This window comes from Panthera uncia, chromosome F2 (genome assembly GCF_023721935.1).
Source record: "Panthera uncia isolate 11264 chromosome F2, Puncia_PCG_1.0, whole genome shotgun sequence".
NCBI classification, from domain to species: domain Eukaryota; kingdom Metazoa; phylum Chordata; class Mammalia; order Carnivora; family Felidae; genus Panthera; species Panthera uncia.
In genome coordinates this window covers 19,609,279-19,634,028 of record NC_064812.1, presented here as the reverse complement: position 1 = coordinate 19,634,028, position 24,750 = coordinate 19,609,279, and the positions used below count along the sequence as shown (strand labels likewise).

Genomic DNA, 24,750 nt, shown 5'->3' with positions numbered 1-24,750 from the left:
CTCAAACTCCACAGTCCTTACTAGGTACTGTTGCCTCAGTACTTTAAAAAATAATAATGCACACTGATAATAAAACATTTATTGGAAAGACAAATATTTTGAAGCCATCAGTAACTTGCAGTTCATGTACAAGAGAATAGAACAATTGTAAATTTCAGTAACAGTTAAATCTCAGGTAATTGTAGATTAACATTTTTTTTAACCTTGGATCAGATTTAACTTTGGCCTAACCCCTCAAACTGTCCTGGTGACAAGTTTATTAGCTAAGGAAAAGTTAATTTGAACTTTGGTCTAAATGAATACAAATTAGGAAAATAAGCTATAAACAAATTTTATCAAGCATTCCAAAACCAACTAGAAATTACTTGGCGTTTTCTAGTATTAGCTGTGTCAGTTTTACCCATTATAGGATTATAAACTGCTCTATTAGCATTCTTCACAAAAGATTGAATATCAAATCCGTTTCATCCCAAAGTATATGTCTATACCAGCCAGGCAACACAGGAGCTATTACCAAGCCAATTTCATCAATGAAAACAACTAATTTAGATAACAGAACATCCAGCGACTCCCTGTTCTGGTGGAATGTTGAAAGTAGAGGAGAAATCCCTTGAGAAATGACATTTAACTGAATAAATTTCTCTTCCAGGAAACTATTACTATTTAGTTCTTTGAAAAAGCCTTTAAATTTGTTAATGATTAGAATATCAGATCCTAATTAAATGCAATTTCAAATATAAAAAAAGACAAAACTCTTTTTCTATAAATAAAAATGTGTAGACTCCTTAGGTATTCTAAATATAGTAAACCCCACTCTCTTTTGTCCTTTACACTGTATGCATAATGCAAACATAACTTGAAAGATACAGAAATTTCCTATTACATTTAAGGGCAAAAAGAGCAGTAGTTGCAACATGCTTAGGAATGAGGAGAAAAATGCCTCAAGGCAGTATGTTCTTTAAAGTCTGGAATACAAATACATGAAAGAATCTTTTTCTTATATCCATCAACTTTATGAAGCAACTTAGTCCCAAAGAAAGACTGTTGGTTCTTTTAAGAAATGGGTCTTCTTGAGTTATAAACTTTAACACCATTTTGTATTGAAGAGCGAGAATATTTCGTGAGTAATGTACCTATGGTTTGCTTCTCTCCACACAAATCTCTGTGGGAACAATGAAAAAATAAATTAATAGCATGAAAATATTAGGGAACATAACATAATATTCACAGTGCTAGTTATTTCTCTCTCATCTAAATCCATCTTTCCAACAAGCATAAGAATGTGTGTATGTGAGGAGTACGTGGGTGGCTCAGTTGGTTGAGAGTCTAACTTCGACTCAGGTCATGATCTCACGTTCATGGGTTCAAGCCCCACATCGGGTTCTGTGCTGACAGCTCAGATCCTGGAGCCTGCTTTGGATTCTGTCTCCCTATCTCTCTGCCCCGCCCTGCTCATGCTCTGTCTCTCTCTCTCCCTCTCAAAAAAAGAAAATAAAATGTTAAAAAAAATTAAAAAAAGAAAGAAAGAAAGAAAGAAAGAATGTGTGTTTGTGGGAGAGACAGGGTAGGGAGTGGTTACTAAGCCTTAATTGAACTAGGTACATTACATGTATTATCTCATTTAACCTTCACAGAAAGAGTAAAAGTAATTTATTATTTAACCCCACATTAGATATGAGGAAACTAGGGCCCCTGGGTGGTTCAGTCAGTTAAGCGTCTGACTTCGGCTCAGGTCATGATCTTGCGGTTTGTGAGTTCGAACCCTGCCTCAGGCTCTGTGTTGACAGCTTGGAGCCTGCTTCGGATAGTGTCTCCTTCTCTCTCTGCCCCTCCCCCACTTGTGTGCGCGCGCGTGCTCTCTCTCTCAAAAATAAATAAATGTAAAAAAAAAAAAAAATTTAGATATGAGGAAACTAGCTCAGGCAGCCAAGGATGGAGCCAAATTTTGCTGCCAGGTCTGCATGGCTTCTGAGTCCTTTTTTTTTCCCCCCAATTCTATCACACGGCCTCCACATTAGAAATATAAGCCATGTAATACAGGGAGATCTAGACACAGAGACCCTGCATTATAGGCTACCTATGTGTGCTTGCCTGGGTTACCTACCCTCCCTCAACTTGAGCTTCCTTTCCTGTACCCCAAAGAGGAGAAGGCTATGACTGGAACACATGAAGGGAAGGAAGAACAAAAGAACAGGAGCTGGAGAAGGAAGCAAGGGCAAGATCATACAGGGCCTTAAAGAACATGGAAAGCAACTGTGATTTCATTCTAAGTATAAAGGGAAGTCCCTAGGAGGGTTTTAATGAACGGAAAAACAGAATGTGATCTGAGTTGTAAATAACGGAGGCAATGAGTGGATTATGGAAGCTGAGTGATGAGTAGAGGGAGGGTTCATTATGTTATATTGTCACTTTTGAATGTTTAAAGTTTTCTAAAATAAAAAGTTTGAAAAGGAGGAGAGGGGAAGAGGAAAAGTGCAAGTAGGGAGACCAATTCAGAGGCAGGTACTAGATGCTCCATTAGGATTTGCTCATAGTTTGAACCAGGGGGTGAGGGAAGAAAATGACAGCTGGGCTTCTCACTTGAGTAACTGGATTAATGGTAGTGCTGTTAACTGAGATGTGGAAGATGGGGTCAGGACAGCTCTGTTGTGAGCATGGCAAGTTAAAATTCCTCTTAGATATCCAAGTGGAAATGTTCATTAGGCAGCTAGATAAGAGAAACTAGAGCTCAGGGAAAAGATCAAGTGTGAAGATAAAATTAGGAAGTCTTTAAATTCAAATTCAAGCCTAGATGAGGGCACCAAGGAAAAAACATAGAAGAAAAGATGGCCAAGAATGGAGTCCTAGAACACTCCATTTAAAGATTGGGAAGAACAGGGAGACATCAGCAAAAGAGACAGAAAAAGAGCTACCTTGGGAGAGAAGGGAAAAAACCAGTGTGTTTCAAGTAGAAAGCAGTTGCACAGTGTCAAACAGTGCTAAGAGGCCAAGAAACAAGACAACTGACCACTGAATGTAGACAAATGGATGCCATCAGCTTAAGGAAAGAATGGGAGCCAAAGTAATATAAAGGGTTTTTTAGTGTTTTTATTTATGAGACAGACAGAGACAGAGAGACAGAGCACAAGTCGGGGAGGGCCAGAGAGAGAGGGAGACGCAGAATCCAAAGCAGGCTCCAGGCTCTGAGCTGTCAGCACAAGAGCCCGAGGCGGGGCTTGAACTCGTGAACTGCGAGATCGTGACCTCAGCCAAAGTCAGATGCTTAACCAACTGAGCCACCCAGGCGCCCCAGAGACGAAGTAATATAAATGAGTACTTTTAAAAGGAGTTTCTTGTGAAGGAGAACAGAGGGCATGGGGTCCGGTAGGTTGTTGCTGTTTTTTAAGATGAGCAATACTACAGCATACCATATATTGGTGGGAATAATCCAGCAGGTAGGGAGACATGAATAACACAAGGGGGAAAAGGATAAGTAGAGGATATACGTCTTTAATGAGGCCAGAGGGATGGATCTAGTGCAGAAGGAGGATTGGCCTTAGGAGCTGGGACGGTTCATGCATTGTAGAGGAGGGACTGCAAAGGAAGTGTATGCAGACACAACACACACAGAGGCTGGCAGGTTTGGCAGTAGGAAAGAGGTTGTCCTTGTCTTTTCTCATCTGTTTCTATTTTCTCAAGAAATGAGGTCACAAGCTGAGGGTGAAGAGGAAAAAGGAGGTATTGATGATGCAAAAAGCAAAAGTATGAAAAGTGAGCTCCAAGGGTAGAAAAGTCTCATCAGGAAACGGTGCCTTGCCAAGAACTCTGCCAAGTACCACGTAAGCTCTTAAGTAAGACTGGCAACTTCCATTGTGTCTTTTTCTCCAGGAAATTCCACTTGCCCAGGTAGAGGCATAGAGGAAGCAGAAAGTTGGGTTTAATCTTTGCAGATTTTTGCCAGAGAGGTATGACAAGAGGGAGAGAGAGGGCAATAGGAGAAAAGCACACACAGTAGAAGTTAGAGATCCGGACCAGGAAATCCAACCTGGGGAAAGAGAGGAGAGGACATGAGAGGTAAGAAGTAAAGAGGTGGTAACGTTAGTGCACTTGAGGTTCTGTAAACAGTGACTAAAGAGCTAATCATTCTCCCTGCAATCTGGCATCTACCAAGATTTTAGTTAAAGCAAAGCAGCAGGAAAGATAGGAGGTGCCAGTCAGAGAGTCATAGTGGGGTACGTAGCCTTACTATTCCTCTAAGAGCTGCAGTTTTGCAGGGAGGAGGGCAGAGAAGTGGTTTCAGAGGCAGGATGAGGATGAAAGACAACACGTTCTCCAACCCCAGGATTGGAAGTTGTGGAGAACGACAGAGAAGACAATCCATTTTAGCAAACGACTTACTGAATATATGGAGCAATATCTTCTTCTGTCCACTTTTCCCTTAGAGAGAACAGACTATTAAAACGCTCTTGATTATCCTCAGGTAGATCATCTACTTTTAGCAAAAATATGATTTCTGGTCTTGACTGTCTATCCACCAAGGCTAAACCCTATGAAAAAATGAAACGAAAAAGGGCAGTTAAAATGATGGTCTAATGTTTAAATATAACTCATTTTTACCTTTAGGTTCACCGGAGCCCAAGCCATTTAAAATGTCAGTTATGTGAAACACACACAAACTACAGAGAGACCTTCAATAGCCTTTTTCACAAAACCACCTCCATCAGTGAATTCTCCTTTCCCTTTCTGCAATTTATTGGCTCCTACTGCACAATTTATCAGGATAGCTCTAGTTCGAGGTTACCAATAACGTGTCCTTGACAAATCCAGTGGGCCCTTTCTTGGATTCACCTTGCTAGCCCTGTTTTCTTTATTCATGTTGATCCCTACCTCTTTGAATCTCTATCTCTGACATCACCATCTCATTTTCCTCCTACCTCAATGTTGCAGTTCTTTGGGCCTCTACCCTGACCCCTCGACTTGTCTCACTGTCACTGTCCTGGGTGGCTCAACCAACCTCAACTAAACCCATAACTATAAGCACCACTTACTTGCTAGATGGTATGTGTGTGTACATATATATATCTTCAACCCAAATCTCCCTTCCAGGCACAAGAACTCTATCCAAACCTACCTATGAACTCATTGTGTTTGTCACCCAAACCTGCTCTAGTCCCATTATCCTAGGACATGAGGAGACCTGGGCATTATCCTAGATTCCATTATTCAAACCCCATACCTAAGTGGTCACTTAATCCTATAGATTTTAAGGCCTCAACATTTCTCTGTCGATGCTCCATCACTTAGTTCTTTAGTCAGTACTTTCTCAGGAGTACTTAAGTATAGAGAGCCTGGATAGTTCTCCTTTTTCACAATCTAGCCAACCTTCCATCCAACCATCTTCAAGGTCAGTGTTCTTCCCAAAAGGCAAAATTCATCAGGTAGCTCTTTTGATGTCACTAAAGGGTCCCAGAAGAGCTTTCTAAATAGGGCTGAAATTCCTTAGCACAGACCATAGTGTCCCTCACTGACTCACCAGCAACTTCTACTCTAACTCTTCTTCATACTAACAGTGCCCCAATTTGTGTCCCTCCACGCCTTGGAACATGCTATCCTGGATCCTCATCTCTGCCCTTCCATCTTGAGAGTTAACAGTTCATTCTTTCAAACCCAGCGGCTAAAACAGCCATTCCTTCAGAAAATCATCTCTGACTGACCAGGCAGGTGAATAAGTCCCTTTTCTTTGCTCCCGTAACATCGTGTACACGTCCTTCCCATGACACAGATCACTCTACATTATTAGAAGAGATTTATACATGTGATGTGCACCCCCCCATTCCCAGACCCCAGGCTTAGAACCTTGATGGCACGTTGTGTGATGTTTTCCCCTCAGCATCTAGCATGGTGCCTAGACATAAAAGGAACTCTGTAAATACTGAGCAAATCCTTTCACGATTTAACAAATATTTACTGGGGCGCCTGGGTGGCTCAGTCGGTTCAGCGTCCGACTTCGGCTCAGGTCATGATCTTGTGGTCTGTGAGTTCGAGCCCCACGTTGGGCTCTGTGCTGACAGCTCAGAGCCTGGAGCCTGTTTCGGATTCTGTGTCTCCCTCTCTCTCTGACCCTCCCCCATTCATGCTCTGTCTCTGTCTCAAAAATAAATAAACGTTAAAAAAAAATTTTTTTTTTAAATTTACTGAGCATATGCTACATACCAGGCAGTATGCTATGTACTGATAAGCAACAGTGAACAAAATTCTATCTAAGTAGAGAGTAGGAAACCCGCACAATTAAACATTTTCCCAGGGCTAAGCAGTAAGTACCATGAAGGAAAAACACAGGGTGCTATGGCCGAGTAAAATAGGAGGCATTTTTTTTAGAATAAAGGGAAGCCTCCTTGATGAAGTGACTCAAAGATAAATAGGAGGTGGCAGGCGAAATGACAAAGAAGGCCATTCTAGAACAAAAAGCCTTATGTAAAGGTTCTAAGGTAGGACAGCTTGGTGATCTTGAAAACCTGCAAGAAGGCTGCTATGCAGTGAGCAGGAGAGAAGCGGGAAGAGATGAAGCTATGGGGAAGATTATGAAGATGATGCAACAAGATGAGATACACCGGGTGGGAAGCAGGCTTAACCATACACGGGCTTGAGGGATCTCGCTGAGGTGACAGAAGTGTTCTAAAGCCAGTGACGGACTGAATGCACGGCGTGCTCCTAGCGGAAATGGTGACTGGGAGGATGAAGTAGCTCCAAACTCAGTTGCAATACAAATTTCATTTCACCCAACAGTTAACGATAAGCTGGTGAGTTATGGAAGCAAGCACGACTGCTACCTTACCTTAAGTTGATCAAGCGTGGTTATCATTCCTTCAGGAACACTCTGTTGCCACACTTCTTGAAACTCAGCCAGATTAAATTTCACTGCATTCTGAAGTAGCATCTGTGCTGTTGCTCTGCATATTTTATCAGCGCTCAATTCAAAATAAACTTCACCTAAGGATAAGGGATCAGATGGTTTCATGCTGACAATTCAAAGCACTACTAACATTTCCTTTTCCTCAATGCAATTTCTCAGAAAAAATTATACACAACTCACAAGCCCACGGAGCTGTTCTTTTTAACAGGCACACACTTCAGAAAGGCATACCAACTTTAAACATTTTTTTTTAATGTTTATTTATTTTTGAGAGAGACAGAGACAGAGCGTGAGTGGGGAGGGGCAGAGAGAGAAGGAGACACAGAATCCGAAGCAGGCTCCAGGCTCCAAGCTGTCAGCACAGAGCCCGACGCAGGGCTCGAACCCACGAACCACAAGATCATGACCTGAGCCGAAGTTGGATGCTTAACCAACTGAGCCACCCAGGTGAACCTACACCAACTTTAAACACACACAAGTTAAGATACTTTCCAAATCTTACCTTCCTCTATATATTTCTTTCCATAACATTTAAGACAGTGTTCAATCATTTCCCTGAAAAATTTAAAAATACTCATTTGAAAAGTTATCACATTTTTATGCATTGAAAAGTTATCACATTTTTATGCATTATATCTTAAACACCTTTCCTAACTAAAATCTTAATATATAAATTTGAGATCTGAAATTCTAAGTGATTTTGATTGCCACGTAAAATTTTACACTAGGAACTAACTAAGAAATAACAGGAAGCCATTATGTGCCAGGCCCACACTAAACATTCTTACATGAATTATGTGAGCCTACACTTATTATCATAAGATAGCTTAAATAGAATTATTTCTTTACATTTTTTATGGCAGGAAAAAAAAACAGAGATGATGCACATTTACTCAGCCTAGCGACCAAAATTCCTAAGCTCTTCCTGGTTATATATTTTTTAAATGTCTATATGATATCCAGTTATAAATAGCCTATGCCCTGGGTTTAGTGCCACCCTGAAAAATAATTTTCTTTCCTTAAAGTAAATGTGGAGGGACAGCGATTAAAATACTTACTCTGGCTCCAATGGCCCAAGTTCCTGAAGGCACATATTCAAAGGAACTTTACCAAAAGACCAAGATTCAGAATCCACAAGCTGAGTTATGTGATTCAGAAGTTTCATCTCATAATCAAAGTCAAGAATCCTCCAATAACCTACAAATTCCAAATGTAATCTTTACCAAAGAACATCTTAAGCAAATTAATTGGCTAAATGATCGATAAAGAAGCAGCATGCTCTTGCCCGGTACAAAAGAAGAGACACCAAAGTCTTAGCTTTCTTTATAAGCAATGCTTCCTTTTATGCTTTTCTCCTAATTATTATGAATTGTGTCTTGAGAGAAAGCAAGCAGTTTTTAAAAAGTACCTTACATAGGACTAACACTGATTTTTTTCATGTACTTTAACACTCAATTATCTCAGAATAATCTTGTCAATCTAAATGGAAATGTGGAAACCTGTAGCTGGAATAGTGATTTCATTAGAACGTCATACAAAGGAGGTAAAGACTGTAGGTTTGATATCCCACACACTGAACTCCGCTGTGGGGCACTGCCATGGTTCTAATTCTCATCCCAGCCGTCTTGCAGAAGTGTTCTCGTGCTCATAAAGAAGCCTAGGTCACTCAAGAGTCAATAGACGCAGAGGTACAATGTGAACCAGTGGCAAGATAAAATCAGGGCATCAAGATACCTCTCCCTATTCTGGTAAAAGATCATGAAATGCTATCTTATAATCGAAGGCTCTACCATGATCCCTGGAGAAACAAATCAAGCACAAATCCACCATTTCCAAGGAAGAACGTTACTATTGCTATTCCAAAGAATCAAGGTAACATTAGAAAAGGGAATGTGTGATGTCAATCTCAGAAACAATGCTAGGAATAATCTATGCACCCCTTGACACATACCAAAATCTTACCCATCCCCAGGCAAGAAATGACTAATACACAAGGCTGCATTAAAATCCATTGGTTTCTAACCTCAACACTCCTGGTACCCATATACCATGGTAGTTAACAGCAGGCATTCATCATTAAAAACTTTATTTCCAATGCTTAGGACCAAATGTGCTTCAAGGAAAAGCCCTGTAAGGAATGGTTGGAGTCACTGGTCACGGTTGACCTCCTCAGGTAAAGGTCACACAGTCTCGACCCCACCCCCAAAAATATAAATATCATCATCTTTAAGCCCAAAATAAAAGTAAATAGTGTGCAATAGGATCAAGATGGCCATAAATCTCTCTCACACATGATGCCCAATTCCATTCTTATGAATAATCACAGTAAGTAATGTTACCTTCAATCTCACAGGCATTTAGAACTTGTAATTGGGCCATTATTTCTTCCTCACTTGCCTGAATTTGATTAAGCAAATCTTCAGTTGTGTACTGAAACAAGAAAACAAAAAACCAAAAAACATTTTAAAGGCTTTGAAGAATATTTTTTTAAGACTTACGAAATTTGGGGGAATAAATACACAGAACAGATTAAGGCAAAATTTAGCCTTAATTTCTCTTTTTAATGTATAGTGATTACTACATGAAATCTTAGAAGAAAATCTTCATGATGTTGGATTTAGTAATATGTTGCTTACATACAATACCAAAAACACAAGAGACAAAAGAAAAAAACATAAATTGGACTTCATCAAAATGCAAAACTGTACTTCAAAATATCATCAACACAAAAGGACAAATATTACAGGATTCCACCTGTATGGGATATTTAGAATAGTCAAATTCATAGAGATGAAAAGTAGGGTAGTAGTTGCCAGAGGCTGGGAGGCAGGGAATACTGGGGAGTTAGCGTTTGATGGGCATATTGGGAACATCCCATACTGGGAACGTGAAAGGTTTCTATGGATGATGCATGGTGGTCATGGTTACAGAACAATGTGAATGTACTTAACGCCACAAAACTATACACATAAAAACGTTTAAAACTGTAAATTTTATCCTACGTATATCTATCGCAATTTTTTTTTAAAAATCAAAAGTAAGAAAATAACCCACAAAATGGGAGAAAAGATAAACATATATTTTTTTTAATGTTTATTTATTTTGAGAGAGAGAGAGAGGGGGTGCTTGCATGTGTATGCATGAACCAGGGAGGGGCAAAGAGAGAGAGGGAGAGAGAGAATCCCAAGAAGGCTCTGTGCTGTCAGCAGGGAACCTGATGTGGGGCTCCGGGGCTCCTGGGCTCCTGAGCCAAAATCAAGAGTCGAAGGTTTAACTGACTAAGCCACCCAGGTGTCCCTAAGCAAATTATATTTCTGATAAGGAACTTTGTAATTAGATTATATAAAGAAGTCTCCTACAACTCAGTAATAAAAAGACAAATAATCCAATTAAAAATTGGGCAAAGGAGTTCCTGAATAGACATTTTTCAATGAAATACAAATAGTCAAGAAGTACGTAAAAAGATGGTCAACATCACCAGTCATTAGGGAAAGGTACATCAAAACCACAATGATACAGGGGTGCCTGGGTGGCTCAGTCTGTTAAGCGGTCGACTTCAGCTCAGGTCATGATCTCACGGTTCGTGGGTTCGAGCCCCATGTCGGGCTCTGTGCTGACAGCTCAGAGCCTGGAGCCTGCTTCGGATTCTGTGTCTCCCTCTCTCTCTGCCCTGCCCCAGCTCACACTCTGTCTCTGTCTATCTCAAAAACAAAATTAAAAAAACGTTTAAAAAAATTAAAAAAAAACCCCACAATGATACCAATTCAAAGCCACTGGTATTGATACAAAAAAGACAAATAATAACAAGTGTTGTCAAGGATGCGGAGAAATTGGAGCCCCCATACAATGGGAATGCAAAATGGTGCAGCCACTTTGGAAAACAGTCTGACAAGTCCTCAAAAAGTTACAAAGAGTTACAATATGACCCATTAATTCCACTCTTATGTATATAACCAAGATAAAGGAAAACACAGGTCCCCTAGAAACTTGTATATGAATGTTCACAAAAGTATCATTCATAATAAAATATGGAAACTACCCAAATGTCCATCAGCTGAGGAATGACTAAACAAAAATGTGGTATATCCATAAAATGGAGTATAAAGAGAAATAAACTACTAAGATATGCTACAACATGAATGAACCTTGAAAATATGCCAAGTCAGGAAAAAAAAAAAAAGAAAGAAAGAAAGAAAAGAAAGCCAGTCAGAAAAGGTCATATATTATATGATTCTATTCATATGAAATGCCCAAAAGAGGTAAATCAAGAGACTGAAAGATTAGTGGTTGCTAGGGGCTGGGTGGGAGAGGGAAGCAGGGAAAGAAAGTTTAGAAGACAACAGTTAAGGAATACAGGGTTTCCTTGGGGTGATAAAAATGTCCTAAACTTCATCATGGTGATGACCATACAACTCTGTGAATGTACTAAAACCACTGAATGAATGAACTGTCTGGTATACAAATTGTATCTCAATAAAGTGGTTACCAAAAAAAAAAAAAAAGTCAATGGAGAAAAAGAGAAGTAACATAAATACAGCCTTCAGAATGCCAGTACAGTTATGATATTGAACTACATCAAAAACTTGAACATTTCTTTACTTGGCTTATAAATATTTTTCCATACTTCTAGGAATTAGTTAATTCTCATAACAGAATAAGAATACTTTCCATTTTCATAATGCCTCTTTTTCTGAAGAGCTCCTAATTATAATTTTTAATTAAATAAAAATTAATTTAACTTTTAAAAAACGTATTTCATAGTTAGGAACACGCGGAGTTTTTAGCAATGTAGCCACCATGATATCTAGGATTTGCTTTAAAATACTCCAGAAAGGGGTGACTGGATGGCTCAGTTGGTTAAACATCCGATTTCAGTTCAGGTCACGATCTTGCGGCTCATGAGTTCGAGCCCCATGTCGGGCTCTGGGCTGACAGCTCAGAGCCTGGAGCCTGCTTCAGATTCTGTGTCTCCCTCTCTCTCTTCCCCTTCCCTTCTCTCTCTCTCTCAAATTTAACATTAAAAAAAATTTTTTTTTCTAAATACTCCAGAAAAAGAAGTAAAAAAAAAAGGTAGGAAGCAGCAGGGGGACAGGAGAAACAAGATTGACAAAACGCTGATAAATGTTCAACTGAGTGATAAATATATGAGGTCTTTCTGCTTTGGCGTGTATTTGAAATTTTCATAATACAAACATTAAAAATAAGAATGTCACCATTAAGTACCTCTAATTACAGTTCAATTTTTCAATTAAAAAAGAATGAAAATAAGTCTTACTTTTGAATGATTTGAATCCTTCTCTTTTTGACTGTCAGGTCCTTCGTAGGCATCTTCCATCAAAAGTTTCTTCAGCTTCTTTAATTTAGGTCTGCATCTTCTTAATTCCCAATAGTTATTAGAAAAACCAAAGATCTAGAAAGTATAAATATATTGTAGCCTTTCAGGGGCTATTGTAAACGAAAATTTCACACAAAATCTCAACCAACTCATCTGCTCTCTAAGAAAACAAGAGAGCCGAGCATTCTGGTTTCTGTTGAGAAGGTACCCTCCAGCCATCTTTGCAAACGGATGGGTATCTTCAGGAAACATCTTTCCAAACCCCAATTAAGAAGACACCACCAGGGTGCCTGGGTGGCTCAGTTGGTTAAGTGTGTGACTTCGGCTCAAGTCATGATCTCACAGGTCGTGAGTTCAAGCCCCACATGGGGCTCTGTGCTGACAGCTCAGAGCCTGGAGCCTGCTTCCGATTCTGTGTCTCCCTCTCTCTCTCTGTCCCTTCCCTGCTCACACTGTGTCTCTCTCTGTCTCTCTCAAAAATAAATGAACATTAAAAAAAAAATTTAAAAACTGCCAACATAGAACCAATCACTGAGCTCCATATCTCTGGTGTGTTCTGGGAACTAGGGTGTGCCCGGAAAAGAATGACCAGGATGGTGACTGTTCTGCAAACCTGATGGAAACAACAGAAAACGAGTCTTTTTAGGCAGGAAAACGGAGAACAAGGAAGAGACATGATCACAGTGTTCAGATAATGAAGGGATGTGAAAGGCGAGAGCATCCTTGTTCTGTGTTGTTCATGGTGTCAAAATGTGGCAGAAAGTTAAGGATGAGACACATCTTTTCACTGCAAGAACTTCTTACTATTTAGAATTGCAGCTAATTCCTTATTTGACTGTTGAAATTACTGAGAGGCTTATGACTCTGAGAAACCCAGCTGACAGCGGCTAAATGATACGTTATCTTTTATCCCTCTCTACCTCCGGGACTTGCCAGTGTCTGGCACTTAGTAGGTGCCCGGTAAATGGTTCACACAAAATAAGGAAAAAATGCTGAACTGGATTACATATGGAGTGCCTTCTGACTCGGAAATGGAAGGTCAGGGAATGCTTCTACCTTCAAGCTCGTACAAGGCTTGACTGACAAAAGACACGGCCCAGACCAGCTGATGATGCTGGTAAATCTGAGGACTCCAAAAGAGGAGGGTGAGGACCAAACCAAAAAGACTGATTTCATCCGTGTCCACAAACTCACAGCCTTCAGGCTCTGTCCAAAGCACAGATGTTGGCGTGTGCTTTGTGTTGTGGGGAAGTGAGGATTAGTACAGATTTTAAATTAGTTGCCAGTGTGGACAAATTAGATTTTGCCCCAAGATCTAAATGTCAAGGTTTACTTGAAAACACGAAATCGGAAGATTTGGCAGTTCTGGGCTTGCTTTCCCACAAGGCCAAGCTGCGGCTGCCCACCTACGTGGGGCCTGTGCTCTTCAATTTGCCACAGGCTCCACCATCCTCTATTACCTGCTGAGACTGGGGTCCCTATGTAGCAACAACAGCCTGCTTTGCGTATGCGCGTTCCTTATCTAGCCCTTTCAGACATCTGAAGTGCAACCTCAGATTAAAACTTTAGTTGGTGGGGCACCTGGGAGGCTCGGTCGGTTGAGCGTCCAACTTCGGCTCAGGTCATGATCTCACGGTTGACGAGTTCGAGCCCCGCATCGGGCTCTGTGCTGACAGCTCAGAGCCTGGAGGCTGCTTCGGATTCTGTGTCTCCCTCTCTCTCTGACCCTCCCCCGTTCATGCTCTGTCTCTCTCTGTCTCAAAAATAAATAAACATTAAAAAAAATTTTTTTTAAATAGAAAATAAATAAATAAATAAATAAATAAATACAACTTTAGTTGGTAGAGGGGTGCCTGGGTGGGTCAGTCAGTTGAGTATCTGACTTCGGCCCAGGTCATGATCTCAAAGTTCATGAGTTCGAGCCCCGAATCGGGCTCTGTGCTGACAGCTCAGAGCCTGGAGCCTGCCTCGGATTCTGTGTCTCCCTCTCTCTCTGTCCCTCCCCCGATCATGCTCTGTCTCTCTCTTTCTCTCAAAAAATAAATTAAATTAAATTAAATATTAAAAAAAAAAAAAACACTTTAGTTGGTAGAACTTTGTTAAGCTTTGCCCAGTCTCAGTGCACACAATTCCCATAAGGAGAGCTCAAAGGTACTCCCGTATTGTTACAGCCCGCAAAAACACCAACAGAACAGGTAACCGATGAGAAAGTAACGTGGTCTAAAAAAGATTAAACTGCCCATGTTTCTAGTTAATTACCATTAAAAGACCCTCCCCCTCCCCGAAAAAAAACAAAATACAAAATTTACCTGAATTTCTTTTGTTCTAGCAACATCGTGGGTCAGAGATTTCCCAATATTTTCCCTTATTTCGATTCCAATTCTATTTCTAAGGCAGTAGTTGGCCTAAAATCATTCTGAGAGAATTAAGGGCTGTGTTTTGATCACGACATGTGTAATAAGCTAACCGGGACGGAGACTTCTATTTGGCATCTGCCACAAGTAGCCTCCATAATAATTAAGACTTTGTCATACATGGCTAGAGGTAGTAATGAACTAAATGGACTTCAAAGGTGAGAGACACGCACACTTGCCTCAAAAACTCCAATTTCTTCATTTCTCTGCCTCATACATATTACTTAAGGTGCTAGTTGTGGTTTGAGGGAGTCTTCTTTCAAAACATACATACAGCAAGGGTTACTAAAAGTAGGTAAAAACACTTGGAATACGTCACCTCATAACAAACTTTCTATGTCACAGACAGACATGGTCAACTTGTCTAGGACTTAAACACCAAATAGGGAAAATAAAGACAACCTCACGAGACTCCAAACAAGCAAATGATGCCAAGAAATTTTAAATCTCATTAGAGAGCCTTTCAGGCTCCCTGTGATTATGCATTTCACACCTAAAGATTTTAATTAAAGGCAATATTAGCACATGTGTTGTGATTCAAATATAAATTAGAACACAAATAACAGTACCTCAGTATGAATAATGTTACAATGTGTTTCTTCCGCCTTCAGCTGGTCAGGAGTTTTACAACCAGGAATGAAAAGCAACATATTGGAAGTGTCTGCTATTTTCAAGTCATATGTTTTGTCTTTACTGCACAGCACAGCCTGCTCATCTTTATCACCACGAATCACAAGACTGCAGGAAAACGGGAAGAGAAAATACATGGTTTGTTGAGTCACCAATGGACATCTTCATTATAAAGAAGGCCTCTAGGCCTGTAGAATTTAAAATTAAGTCTTGAGGCTGTGTCTGGCCCCTGTTCTCACCACCCTCACATAATGCTGGGCTCCACAGAGCAATGGCAGAACCAGTTGAGAGACAGAGGGGCACCAGGTGGCCTCACCAAGGAAAAATAATTCAACCTGCAAGAAAGATCCAAAGAGGCCAAGAGTCCAAATGTTACCACATGACATCTGCACGCAAACTGCTCGGAAAAGCACAAGACAAAGCACCCAGTAGCTTCAGTCACAACGTCAATTTCCTAAACCACCTTAAAGCAGTACTTCTCAAACCTATGCACCGGCATCTTAGAAAATCTTCTTAAAAAAACAATCCCAATCTGCAGGCCTGGGACAGGACCCAGGATTCTGCATTTCTAACAAGCTCCCAGATGATCATCATCACCTGGTGGTCTGGGTATCCACCTAGGAGTGGTTCTTGTTTTGTTCTGAGTATCCCTTAACAATCAAAGGACACATCCTAGCCTACCCATCAGCTCTTGTTGCAAAGATATTGGGATTTTATGAAAAGAGATGCAACGCTGAATGAAAAAATATAAAACAGATAGGTTTACAAACTTCAGTAAAGCTCTGACAAAGGCTCACAGGGGGAAAGGAGCAAGAAGAAAGAAGAGAGGAAGGACAGAGGTGAGGAAGAAGAGGAAACACTGAAGATGGAGATGGGGGGGGGCACCTGGGTGGCTCAGTGGCTCAGCATCGGATTCTTGATTTCGGCTCAGTCTATCACATCAGGATAAATTGCTTGAGATTCCCTCTCTCCTTTTTCTCTGTCCCATCTCTCTCTCTCTCAAAATAAATAAACATTTTTTAAAATCTTAAAAAAAAAAAGATGATGGGATTGACAGCAAGGGAGCAGTTCCTAGCAGTTTTGTCTATAAAACATTTAACCCTCCTGTACACTATTCACTTCTTTTAAAGAAATAAAAATAAAACCTGAAATAGAAGAATGTGTAAGCACTTCTTAAAACAAAGACTCAGTTTAAGTGAAAAGAATGCATGTTGTTTTTTTATTTTTAGCTTCCCAGTGCTAATAACACTTAAGAGTCCCAAGTACCCACTCTTCAACATCTACTTCTACATTGCACTATCCAGGCCTCAATGTTTTGTTTAAAACAACTATCCGTCCTTGGCAAAAATGTTTTCACAACACACATTTCCGAGTCATTCTGGACTGCCAGGTGGATGAACAATAACTGGATAAAAAGAAGGTCCACACACCTGAAGTTCCTTCTTAGCTCACCAAGAACTCAGTGGGGATGAAAACCAAGGAGTGAGGCTCCAGTTCCCTTAAAGATACTTTGTGGCTAGCAGCTGGAGGCTGGCCAGTTAACTATAATACTGCCAGATGAGTAAATATGAAAACTGAAATCTTGAGGAGTTCAATTTAAAGGAATCTACAAGAGAACAAACTACCTAATGAAATACAGGTGTTGGGAGAAGGGTGGTGTAGAAAAGAAACAAACCAGAGTCCTATCTCCTAATTTCCAGGAGCTGGGAGGGCACACATTTGAGAGAATGATTCTCTAGACTCCTTCCCGGACTGTGTTTTTTAATCCACGGTTTTGCAGCAAGTGTGTAGCTGACCCAAAATCAGAAACAGCTTCAGATTCCCACTAAACGACCCCAAGCAGGTCTGTTTTTGGAGGGCCTCTCACAATTAGCAACTCGGTAAAACGTTTTTCAGCTTACTCTCTACAGTCCTACCGATTGTCTCGAAATGAATATAAGTAGAAGGCAAGGAGAACTCTATAAATATTAGACAGTAGCCCTGGATTTTAAGCTAGAATGGCGAAGGGTTCAGTGCACTTCCCGGCATCACCGTGAAGGTCTGCAAAACGTCACTGAGGTTATGTTTCCTGATTGGTTTCCGCGAACGCAGGCCTCCCAGATCAGATGGAACAGTCCTGTAGCATCACCCCAGTCCAGCTAAGTGTACCGCCAGTGGTGGTGCGGACTCCTCAGAAAAAAGGCAGCGCGCTGGGGACCAGGCATCCGGGCAGCGGCCAGCCCCCTGATCAAATCAATGCACCTTGCGGCCCGGTTTCCCGGTCCCGCGCTTCCCCGCGGGGCAAAGGGACGGCGGCTGGCGGCTCACCTGTGCCCGGCTTCCAGCTGCTGGCACAGCGAGGGCTCCAGCTCCAGCAGGCAGAAGTCACCCGCGGCGGCGCCGGCCCCGGGGCCGAAGCCCAGGCAGTGCACGGCCGGCAGCAGCTCGGCCGCATTCAGCTTGGCGATCTGGAGTGTCGCGTCCACCTCCTCGCGGGTCCTCATCGCTGTGCGGCCTCGGGGCTCCCACCGCGTCCCGGAGGGCCCTGTGGGCGCGCTCGAGAGCACCCGCTCGGCGAGCAGCCGGGAGCCGGCGAAACGTACCAGGGCGAGGGAAGAGACTTTCAAAAGCGCGCCAAGGCGGCAGGGGGCGTGTTTCCGGGGCGGAGCGTGCCTTCGGAGGGTCCAAAGGCCGTCGCTGCGCGATTTCCGCCGCGGCCGCTCACCGGAGGCAGAACTCGGGCCGCGGGAGGAAAGCCCGGCTGCCGCGGGGCGGCTTCGGCGGGACCTCGCGGGAGCTGCGCTGCCACCCCGCGGGGCGCCACGCGGAGCCCTCGCCCACCCCTTCCGCTGCTCCTCCGCCGGTTTCCCGTCAGCAACCCCCACTTCCTCGCGGGCGAAACTGTCCAGTTTTCCGCCAGGGCCGGACCTTGTGATAAGCACTCTACATGCATAATTTTCCAAATCCTTCACTCCAACCCTTTAAGGTGGTCCCTTTTTCGCCCCATTTTGCAAATGAGGCAAGCTCCTTGCCCGCGGTGGCACAGCAGGAGGTAGTAAGGTCTGATTCCAGCGCGGTCTGCTCTGTCTCTAAAAATAAGCAGCCGGGTTTTATGCAAACACTCTGGAGCAGGAGCGAGGCCCTGGTAGAATTGGAAAAGGAATCTCTCTCCTGTGGGCCTGGGGACCGTCATATCTGGGAGACAGTGGCTTGGACTAGATCCATCCCTTCATTGAGTGCCTAGTGTGAGCTGGGTGTCAGGAGAGGGGCCGAGGCCCGTGTCCAGAGCAGAGCGACTTTCCCAGGGTGGAAAGAGCCTTCAGTCTCCTGGGGAGACCGACAAACTCGCCACGGCAGGATGTGCAAACTGCTCACTCAGCTTTCTCTAAGGTGTCTTCTGGGCCAAATTTTACAGTGGCCTGAATGAATACAAAGTTTCAAGAGAGAGGCTCATCCGTATACGTCCGTGCATTAATAGCTTCTAAGAGCCTGATGTGAACTCTCCCAGGGACCCTGCAGTCTGTCTGGGATTCTTGCTGCCCATGAGAGCGGAGTCTGCCTGGAAGGAACATCCCACTTGGTCAAAGTAAAAGAGGTGGGTGGGTGAGTAGATGGGCAGGTGAGTGAGAGGTTGAATTCAAAGGATATGAGCAGGCATTTTCTTTCAACTTCTGGGTGAAATTATAGGAAACTACAGAGTAGGGCATCCCAGGGGCATTGGGTGGTGCTTTAGTTGGTGGTAGAAAGTTGGTTCCTATGACCTACTTCTTCACTGACCTTTTTTTTAATACACCTGAACGTGTAAGGACTATGGTGGAGAAAAATGCTGGGTATGAAGACGGTTGCCTGATGAGATGTATGAATTGGAAGAGAATCAACCATTGCAGGTGCTCTATTAACTGGAAGCAGCTTAGTGTAAGAAGAATGCTGATATTTATATCAGACCAGCCTCGCGTGAAATCTCAACCCAGTTCCCACTAGCTTTTGACCTAGAGCAGTTCATTTAATTTCTCTCATTCCAACTTCCTTATCTGTAAAAAGAAGATAATAATACCTACATTCTTTTTTTTTTTTAACGTTTATTTAATTTTGAGACAGAGAGAGACAGAGCATGAATGGGGGAGGGTCAGAGAGAGGGAGACACAGAATCTGAAACAGGCTCCGGGCTCTGAGCTGTCAGCACAGGGGCCCGATGCGGGGCTCGAACTCACGGACCGCAAGATCGTGACCTGAGCCGAAGTCGGCGCTCAACCGACTGAGCCACCCAGGCGCCCCAATAATACCTACGTTCTAACATGTATGACAAGCAGGTGGTATTTAATAAATGGCAGCCTTTTGTTAATGTTATTTATTAGTTATTGCTTATAGCAAATTATTATTTGTATGTAAGTCATTAGTTTTATTATTGATTAATACATGATATCCGATTTTGCTATTCTGGCAGGAAGGTGGGCCTCAGTTCCTCTCTTAAAACAGAATGATAGTTTTTATTAATTCATATTCTTAAAGCATGTTAGATACATTTTTGTAAAGTCAAAAAAATTCTTTTCTACACATTTTTCTTAACTGTTTGAAGCTTGTTCATTCACCTGGTAACAAAGAAAAAAGAAAAACTCTTTTCACAGGTAAGTGAACAGTTAAACTTCAAAAGAACCAACCATAGTAAAATTGATACTGCTTTTATAGACACCGTACTTTATTTATTTATTTATTTATTTATTTATTGAGCAAGAACAGGGGAGGAGCAGAGAGATTGGGAGAGAGAGAATCCCAAGCAGGCTTGATCCACACTGTGGGGCTTGAACTCACAAACTGATCATGACCTCAGCCAAAATCAAGAGTTGGATGCTTAACTAACTGAGCCACACCCAGGTGCCCTGTTCTCTTGATTATAGTGTTCATATATTATTTTCATAGTGTGAAATAGGAATTGTATTTAGTAAATCATAGTTCACATAAGAATTACATATGAATACTTTTTGTTTTTGTTTCCTCTCTTCCTTGTTTTATTATTATTATTATTATTATTATTTTAATTTCATGAAGAGCATGGTGGCTTCCAGGCATTCAAAAAACTTAAAATGTTTTATAACCATGACCTTGGTCATTTCCTATTACTGTGGCCTCCTCAGGCCCAGGTTTCTACCTTCCATCCCCCTTCCCATTGCCCAATCTATCTCTATACCATAGCCAGTTAATTTTCAAAACATTAAGTTCTCTAACAGCCTTACCCTCTGTTCACCAATCATCAACATCTCCCTCCCCCTTGAAAATAAAGCTCATACTGCTGCTGGCTTTCAAGACTTTTCATGCTGGGTCCACCTTGCTCTTCCAGATTCTACACTCCCAAGTGCTTTTCGTATATACTATAGACTAACCTGTGAATGCCCCTGTGCTTCCTTACTTTCATGTTTCTGAGTGTTATGCATGTATTTTTTTTTTATTTTAGCCATAATTTAAAAATTAGGAGAGTTTCCATTAACACTGTGATTTTTCTTCTTTTTTTTTTTATTAAATTTTTAAAATTTATTTTTGAGAGACAGAGACAGAGCACAGGTGGGGGAGGGGCAGAGAGAGAGGGAGACACAGAATCCGAAGCAGGCTCCAGGCTCTGAGCTGTCAGCACAGAGCCCGACGCGGGGCTTGAACTCCTAGACCACAAGATCATGTCCTGAGCTGAAATCAGATGCTTAACCAAGTGAGCCACCCAGTCACCCCTCTTCTTCTTTTAAAAAATCAGTGTATCTGGAGACATGGGACTCATATTCAGCAATAGTGAGCTGGCACACGTGGCTTCTACCTAGTTTTCTCCAGACCTGTGCTAGGCCTCTCAGTGTAAGAAGGAAGGAAGGAAGAAGGAAGAATTCATATTCTTCATTTCCAGGAAATTTTCTTATATGATTTCCTTGACAATATCCCCTCTCCATGCCTCCACATTTTCTGTTCTATATTTCTGAAACCTGTTAGTTGGATTTTCTCATATCTACATGATTTTCTAATATATACATGAAAACATCAGTATCAGAAATTTGACTTTAGAAAGATCTTTCAGGTAGCAGTTTGGGGGACGGTTCAGGAACCCAGGCTTAACCCAATGAGAGCAGGCAGAAAATTTAAATAGACAAGGTCAGAACTAATGGACCTGATTCTATGGCATCAGGAGAAATGGAAGGAGAAATAACAAATATTCAGAAAGTAGTATGGATGGACCTTCTTGACAATGTGGAGAGTGAGAAAGGGGGAGAAGTTGAGAAAGACTGTCAGAAGCGTGGCTTGGGTGATGAGGAAGGTGTTCGTTCCCTAAAAGGTGTGGATTATTTAAAGTAGGGGAGTATCATGATCAGATGTAGATTTTTAAAAGATCACTTACTAAAACTAAAGTGTGGGTGACAATTTGATGGGGGAACAGGATATTTACATAGTTGCAATGTATCTATCTAAAAATTGTTAATTACAAAAGAAAAAATAGTAACTTTTTAAAAACTTGGAGTGTGTTGGAGGAAGTCACTGAGATGACACGACCCTCATTTGACCCTCAAGCTGGATTGGAGCCTCCTCACCTCTCCCTTGTCCTTGGAATGTAAATGCCCCCCCCCCCCCCCATCCCCACTATGGGAGTTGTTCTGAGAATGTAGCCTGGAGACAGTAAGGTGTTGAAACCATCTGGATGAGGGGTGCCTCAGGGGACTGGGTGGCTCAGTCCGTTAAGCGTCTGACTTCGTTAACCGTCTGACTTCAAGCTCAGGTCCGGGTCATGATGTCATGATGTCGTGTTTGTGAGTTTGAGCCCCCACTCTGTGCTGACAGCTCAGAGCCTGGAGCCTGCTTCAGATTTTGTGTCTCCCCCTCTCTCTTCCCCTCCCCTGCTTGCACTCTGTCTCTCAAAAATGAATAAATGTCAAAAGAAGAAGTAGAAGAAGAAGGAGAAAAGAAAGAAAAGAAACCATCTGGATGGTATATGTGACTGAACCCTGTTGAGGCCTCTGCAAAATAAACTTTTAAGGTTTTGGCATGCGGGGGGCAGATATTTCCTCCTCTTGCTGCTGCCCAAGGCAACCCTCATAACAAAGTTTCCTTCATTGGGGCGCCTGGGTGGCTCAGTCAGTTAAGCATCCAACTTCGGCTCAGGTCATGATCTCACAGTTCGCGAGTTCAAGCCCCGTGTCAGGCTCTGTGCTGACAGCTCAGGGCCTGGAGCCTGCTTCGGATTCTGTGTCTCCCTCTGCCCCTTCCCAGCTCACGCTCTGTCTGTCTGTCTCTCTCTCTCTCTCTCTCTCTCTCAAAAATAAACATTAAAATTAAAAAAAAAAAAAAAAGAAAGTTCCCTTCCTTATTAAAAGTGCCATCTACCAACCTGGAGTGGTGTGCCTCTTTCTCTGGTCTCTCCTTGCCCACCATGTCAGGGGGCCAGTGTGCAAATCAACAGAACATATTACCTCAATTAAGTGATCAAGGTTAACATGACCAATACTGGGACGAGCATCTTGTATCTTCTGGTACGATATACTGAATTAATCCTGTCAACAATGCATGACCTGAATATAAACACAGGGAAAACCTCAGGCAACTCAAGTTGAGGGACGTTCTGTAAAAAAAACTGGCTGATACATCAAAAACTGCAAGGTCATGAAGGACAAGAACCAAGGAACTCTTTCAGATTATAGGGAAGAGACATGATAATTAAATAGAATGTGTAATCCTAGGTTAGATCCGGGACTAAGAAAAATTACTGCTATAAAATATATTGTTGAGACAATTAATGAAATCTGACTATGGATTATGATTTCATTAATTATGGAAATTCATTATGGAATCCATAAATAGGGATTATGATTTCATTATTATATCCAAGAGGGTTTTTTTTTAACTCTTTTTAAAAAAGTGTTTATTTATTTATTTTGAGAGAGAGGGAGTGGGGTAGGGGCAGAGAGAGTGGGAGAGAGAGAGAGAGAGAGAGAGGGAGAATCCCAAGCAGGCTGTGCACTGTCACTGGGGCTCTAACGTACGAACCATGAGATCATGACCTGAGCCAAAACCAAGAGTCAGACACTTAACCAACTGAGCCACCCAGGCACCCTGAAGAGAGTTTTTTTTTTTTTAAAGCAATGTTAAATTTCCTGCTTTTGATAATTATACTGTGGTTATATAACAGAATGTCCTTTTTCGCAAGAAATACACATAGAATACTTAGCAAAAGAGCATGATGTCTTACTCTCAAAAAGTTTAAAAAAGGATTTTCATTAGATAGACAGAAAATGGAAAATGGAAACAGTGGGGTAAAATGTTACCAATGAGTCTGAGTAAAGTGGATAAAGGCTCAGGACAGCATCAAGCTTAGAGACAAGAAGTGAGAGGTGGCTCTGGGGCATGTGTCAAGGTGATGGATTAGCAAAGCTCCCTCGTGTCCAGCCGTGCTGAGCTAGCAGCAGCCCGGCCCATGGGCTGACGCAGTGTGGGAAATGGTCACAGAAGGGCAGAGAGATGCCCTGTGGCTAATGAATTCCGGGAGTGGGGAGCCAGGCCGCCAGAAGACAAAGTACCAGCAGAACTCCCTACTCAAGTACACTCTTACTCCTTCCATGCAAAACAGAGGGTAAAGAAATGGTGGACACAGATTCTCAAATACAAAACTGAAGAGAGACAAACCAGAGTCATCATGTATAAAAATAAGTAAAATTAAAAAAAAAAGAATAAAAAAAGAATCACCATTTGTATACGACCAACAACATAAAGAGATATAAAAAGTCATCAGGGAAGAGTTAAGACCAAAGGAAGCAGAGGTAATTGAACAAAATTCCCAAGACTTTATGATAAATATGATTAATATTTTCAGAGGTGAGCGATAATTCATACATAGCAGGCAACCAGACATCGAAGACCTTTTCACTGTTTTCCAAATGTCATTCGGATTTTTAATGATCTATTTAGTCGCAGCTTCTCAAATTAGCTCCTTCACTCATGGAGTCAGAATTACTCCCGAAAAAGCTAAATAGAAGGCCTGAAACTGCCACAGAAATTAAAATTAGCACCACAGAATTAAAAAAAAAATGCACCACACACCTGGGAATATGACAGAAATGAATGTGACCTTCAAAGGCTTAAGGGTGCATGAATGGTTCCCTCATCTGCCCATTTGGCTCACTGGTCTGGCCCCTGCATCCGCTGTGCTGAATGAATGTAGTATCTTTCCTGGAGCAGATTAACAACACAGTCTCTGGTACACGGGATCCAAATTTAGATCTAATATATTTAACTTCATCTCTACCATATTTTTTTTTCCTCTTTTCTCTCTCTACTTACTGAGTCTTTTTTGTTGCTTCTTATTTTCTTTCACTATCTTTCATTGAATTGATTTTGTTTGGTTTTTTTCCCCCTCCAGCCTTTAGAAGATATATCCTATCCTGCTTCCTCTGCTGCTGCTTTTCCTTTCCTTCTCTGATGCCTCCTGGGAGCATCGGACCCACTGGCTCTCTGCAAGGTCTTTACTCTCTCCAGGATGC

At 41.8% G+C, this 24,750-nt stretch overlaps 1 protein-coding gene across 1 annotated transcript; it reads right to left on the bottom strand.

Moving 5' to 3' along the window:
* Positions 1 to 61: 61 nt before the first annotated feature.
* DSCC1 (DNA replication and sister chromatid cohesion 1) lies at positions 62 to 18,098 on the bottom strand. The gene is made up of 9 exons (XM_049632972.1): positions 17,579 to 18,098; positions 15,211 to 15,379; positions 12,168 to 12,302; positions 9,232 to 9,322; positions 7,951 to 8,089; positions 7,395 to 7,447; positions 6,815 to 6,969; positions 4,378 to 4,526; positions 62 to 1,162 (listed from the first exon to the last, which is right to left on the bottom strand). The coding sequence occupies exons 1-9, from the start codon at positions 17,752 to 17,754 to the stop codon at positions 1,054 to 1,056; spliced, it is 1,176 nt and encodes a 391-aa protein (XP_049488929.1). The 5' UTR covers positions 17,755 to 18,098; the 3' UTR covers positions 62 to 1,053.
* Positions 18,099 to 24,750: the final 6,652 nt, after the last annotated feature.